Here is a 3,648-nt window from a genome sequence, read left to right on the forward strand (position 1 = left end):
AATATATTATTTTTTTAAAAGAAAATTAATTTATCTTGGATATATGACGATACATAGTTAATTACATTTATAATCTAATGTATAACCTATGATATTAATTGATGTGTGGCTTTGTAGTAGATTAGTTTACAAATATGAAAGTTTCAAACTATTAAGGGAGATTAATCATCATTGATGATCTAACATATTTGTAAATTTTTTTAAAGCCTTGTTAGAAATAAAAAAAGGAAAATGCTAAAGGTGCTATAAAATGATCACAATATAATATGACAATAACAGTGGTTGATAAACTTCAATAATGTAATTGATGAATATTTAAAATAATTTTTTGTAATTGGTAACATGTCAATTTATAAATTTATAGTAAAATTTGTAATATCCATAATATCGCTAATAATTAAAATTGCACAACCTTTTGAAAAAAAATCATATCTTTTATAAAATTTTGGGTCTTTTATAATGGGACGAGAGCCTTTTTTGTAAAGGTAAATATTTTTTGTGGTGGGGCCCTTAGGCCTAGGCCTTGAGCCGGCCCTGATTGTAGGTACAACACATTCGTTGAAGCCTTGCTGATCGAACCACTCAATTCCTGCCAAATATTATGTAAAGTGATACAAGAACTACCAACCAACCACAACTCGCATGGTGATTCTCATTTAGAGTTCTCTCTTTCCTAACGTTGAGGAAATCAAACAGTTGAGTTCTTAACAAAGCTTGGATGCACGCGAAGCATGTCTTTTGTAGTACCTAACATATCTTTGCTGGAGATTCGGGTTTGTCTTGAACATTTTGTAATGGGGGTGGGGGGGCACTTTGTTTCTATTAGTTCTTCAAAAAATCCTGACAAATTCCTTGTGTGCATGCACCTCCTAGTACCTTTTATTTAATTTTTTTTGGATAAATTGTAAAGTATAATCCTAATATATATCTTTGGTGCTGGAACTTGCATGCAAACAAAACTACAATTAACTAAGTTAATTGTTTATATTAGTTCTTCAAATCCCGACCAATTATGTGCACCACCTGGTACCTTCTGCATTAGTTTTTTTTTTTTTTTTAAAGTACACCTTTGCTAATTTATGCGTTTGGGTTGCAACTTGCAGGCAAAAACTGCAACTAAGTAAGTTGACTAAATGGCCAATTGGACAACCCAAAAAAAGAAACATTTTTATTACTTGTATTAGCTCTTCGAAATTCAGATTCGACCAACTCCACCTAATATAACTTAATAGATACTATATAGTTAACTGATAACATATTTAAAAATATCAGATAACAAAACAGAGTACTGTACATATTTTATTCCGAGCTTAATAAAACTTTCAGAGCCGGGACATGGCCATAATCTGCTCGCCATTATTATATTGAGGTTGAGGAGCAGGTTGGGGTGTGACTTGGGTGGACTTGTGGTTTGAAAGATTCTCGGCGACAATCACAAGGTCATTTGCTTTAGCCCTCAGTTCATTCTTCAAAATCTTTCCTGTTGCATTCTTTGGTAGCTCCGGCAAGAATTCCACCTTCTTTGGAATCATGAAACGGGGAAGATTTTTCCTGCAATAGGATATGATCTCTGCCTCAGTCACATCCTTTGTTTTGCCACTGGAGTTCTTTCTGATTGAGATAAAAGCGCAGGGACTCTCTCCCCAACGAGGGTGTGGCATTGCTACTACTGCTGCTTCAAGAACTCTTGGGTGTTTATACAGAACTGACTCCAATTCTACACTGCTGATGTTTTCACCTCCAGAAATGATAACATCTTTAGACCGGTCCTTGATTTCTAAGTACCCGTCTGGATGTACAACACCAACATCACCTGTTAAGAACCAACCATCCTTGAAGGCTTTGGATGTAGCCTTTTGGTCCTTGAAATACCCCTTCATGATACTACTCCCACGCAGGACTATCTCCCCCATGGTTTTTCCATCATATGGCACAGTTGCCATCGTTTTCAAATCCTTGACGTCAACATCTGCTAGAGTTAGTATGCTAATACCTTGACGTGCCTTAAGCTTTGCCTGTTTATCTTTTGGCAGTTGATTCCACTTGGTTTGCCATTCACACACCAGGGCAGGTCCTGTTGCCTCGGTGAGGCCATAAGCGTGTGTGACATGGAACCCAAGTGGTTCAATTTTTTCGAGCAGTGCTGCAGGTGGAGGTGCTCCACCGGTGAGTATTTGGACCGGAGTGGTGATATCTCTGCGCTCATTGGGTCCAGCTTGTAAAATGATGTTGAACACGATGGGTGCACAACACATATGTGTGACTTTGTGCATAGAAATGTTGCTGTAGATGTCATGTGCTGTGGTGTTGCGCAAACACACGTTGGTCCCCCCGCGTGCTGCTATGCCCCATGTGAAAGTCCACCCATTACAATGGAACATAGGAAGTGTCCACAAATACACTGGCTCACTTCCCATTTCCCATCCAAGGACTAGGCTTAGAGTGCTAAGATAAGCACCCCTATGGCTGTACACAACACCTTTAGGCTCAGATGTTGTTCCTGATGTGTAATTCAAAGCAATTGGATCCCACTCATCTAGCTCATGCTCACTAGGAAGATACTTGTTGCTAGGATTGCCCTTTCTGACAAGTTCCTCGTACTCCAATTCGCCTAGCCGAACACCTGTTGGTGTGTCAACATCATCGATGACAATCACCAAAGGGATATTGGACGACTCGGCCACAAGTAAGAGGAGAGCTTCTCTTGCTACTGACACAAATTGGCAATCCACAAAGAAGACCTTGGCTTCAGAGTGCCGGAGAATAGCAGCTATGTTTTTGGAATCGAGCCGGGCATTAATAGTGTTAAGCACAGCACCAGCCATAGGCACTGCAAAATGCATCTCATACATGGCTGGAATGTTAGGAGCCAACACAGATACCTGTTGAAAAAAATAGGTAGACAAGTTAGAAGTTAGTTTCTTTCATCTTATATATAACATAACTTTTCTAGAATTTAAAATTTTAAAAAATAAATAAATAAATAAATTGAATCATAAGTGGGAAAGAAATAGCGTAACATACAACATCATTCTTGACAATGTTAAGAGTTAGAAGAGAAGAAGCAAGAGCACAGCAACGTTGGTATGTCTCCCTCCATGTGAAGCAGGTACCCTGGTATATAACAGAGGTACGATTGGCATAAACCTTAGAGGCTCTATTTAAGAAAGTTATAGGGGAAAGAGGGGCATAGTTGGCACCACATTTCTCTAACTTATCCATTAAATTTTATTGAGAGACCCTTAAAGGAAACTCTAGGAAGAGATTTAGAGAGAGAGAGAGAGAGAGAGAGAGAGAGAGAGAGAGAGGCTGAAGTAGGAGTGGAGGGTTGTTATGAGGGACGTGAATAACACAGAAAGGCCTCAAGTTATATAGTGTGTTAGGCCTAAGATAGTGCCAAATGGGGGATAAGTGGAAAGATGCTTGGAGCTTGTATGGAAATTTATAAGGAAATTGCCTTATGAGTTATGAGGTATGATATTAGTTGAGTTTGAACATAAAAAAAGACTGTTGATAAAAAAAAAAAAAAAAAAAAAAAAAGACTGTTGACAAATCAAAAAAAAAAAAGGCTGTTGAACCAGTTCTTATTATAAAGAAATTGTTGACCCTCCCTTGGGTCCCTTTAAAATTAATGCCCCGTTCACGTTT

The 3,648-nt window shown here is 38.2% G+C and overlaps 1 protein-coding gene across 1 annotated transcript; it reads right to left on the reverse strand.

Moving 5' to 3' along the window:
* Positions 1–1,148: 1,148 nt before the first annotated feature.
* LOC115976193 (butyrate--CoA ligase AAE11, peroxisomal-like) lies at positions 1,149–3,394 on the reverse strand. The gene is made up of 2 exons (XM_031097341.1): positions 3,025–3,394; positions 1,149–2,882 (listed from the first exon to the last, which is right to left on the reverse strand). Exons 1-2 carry the CDS (start codon positions 3,220–3,222, stop codon positions 1,323–1,325), a joined length of 1,758 nt encoding a protein of 585 aa, XP_030953201.1. The 5' UTR covers positions 3,223–3,394; the 3' UTR covers positions 1,149–1,322.
* Between the last annotated feature and the right edge of the window lie 254 nt (positions 3,395–3,648).

Source organism: Quercus lobata, chromosome 2 (genome assembly GCF_001633185.2).
Source record: "Quercus lobata isolate SW786 chromosome 2, ValleyOak3.0 Primary Assembly, whole genome shotgun sequence".
Classification (NCBI taxonomy): domain Eukaryota; kingdom Viridiplantae; phylum Streptophyta; class Magnoliopsida; order Fagales; family Fagaceae; genus Quercus; species Quercus lobata.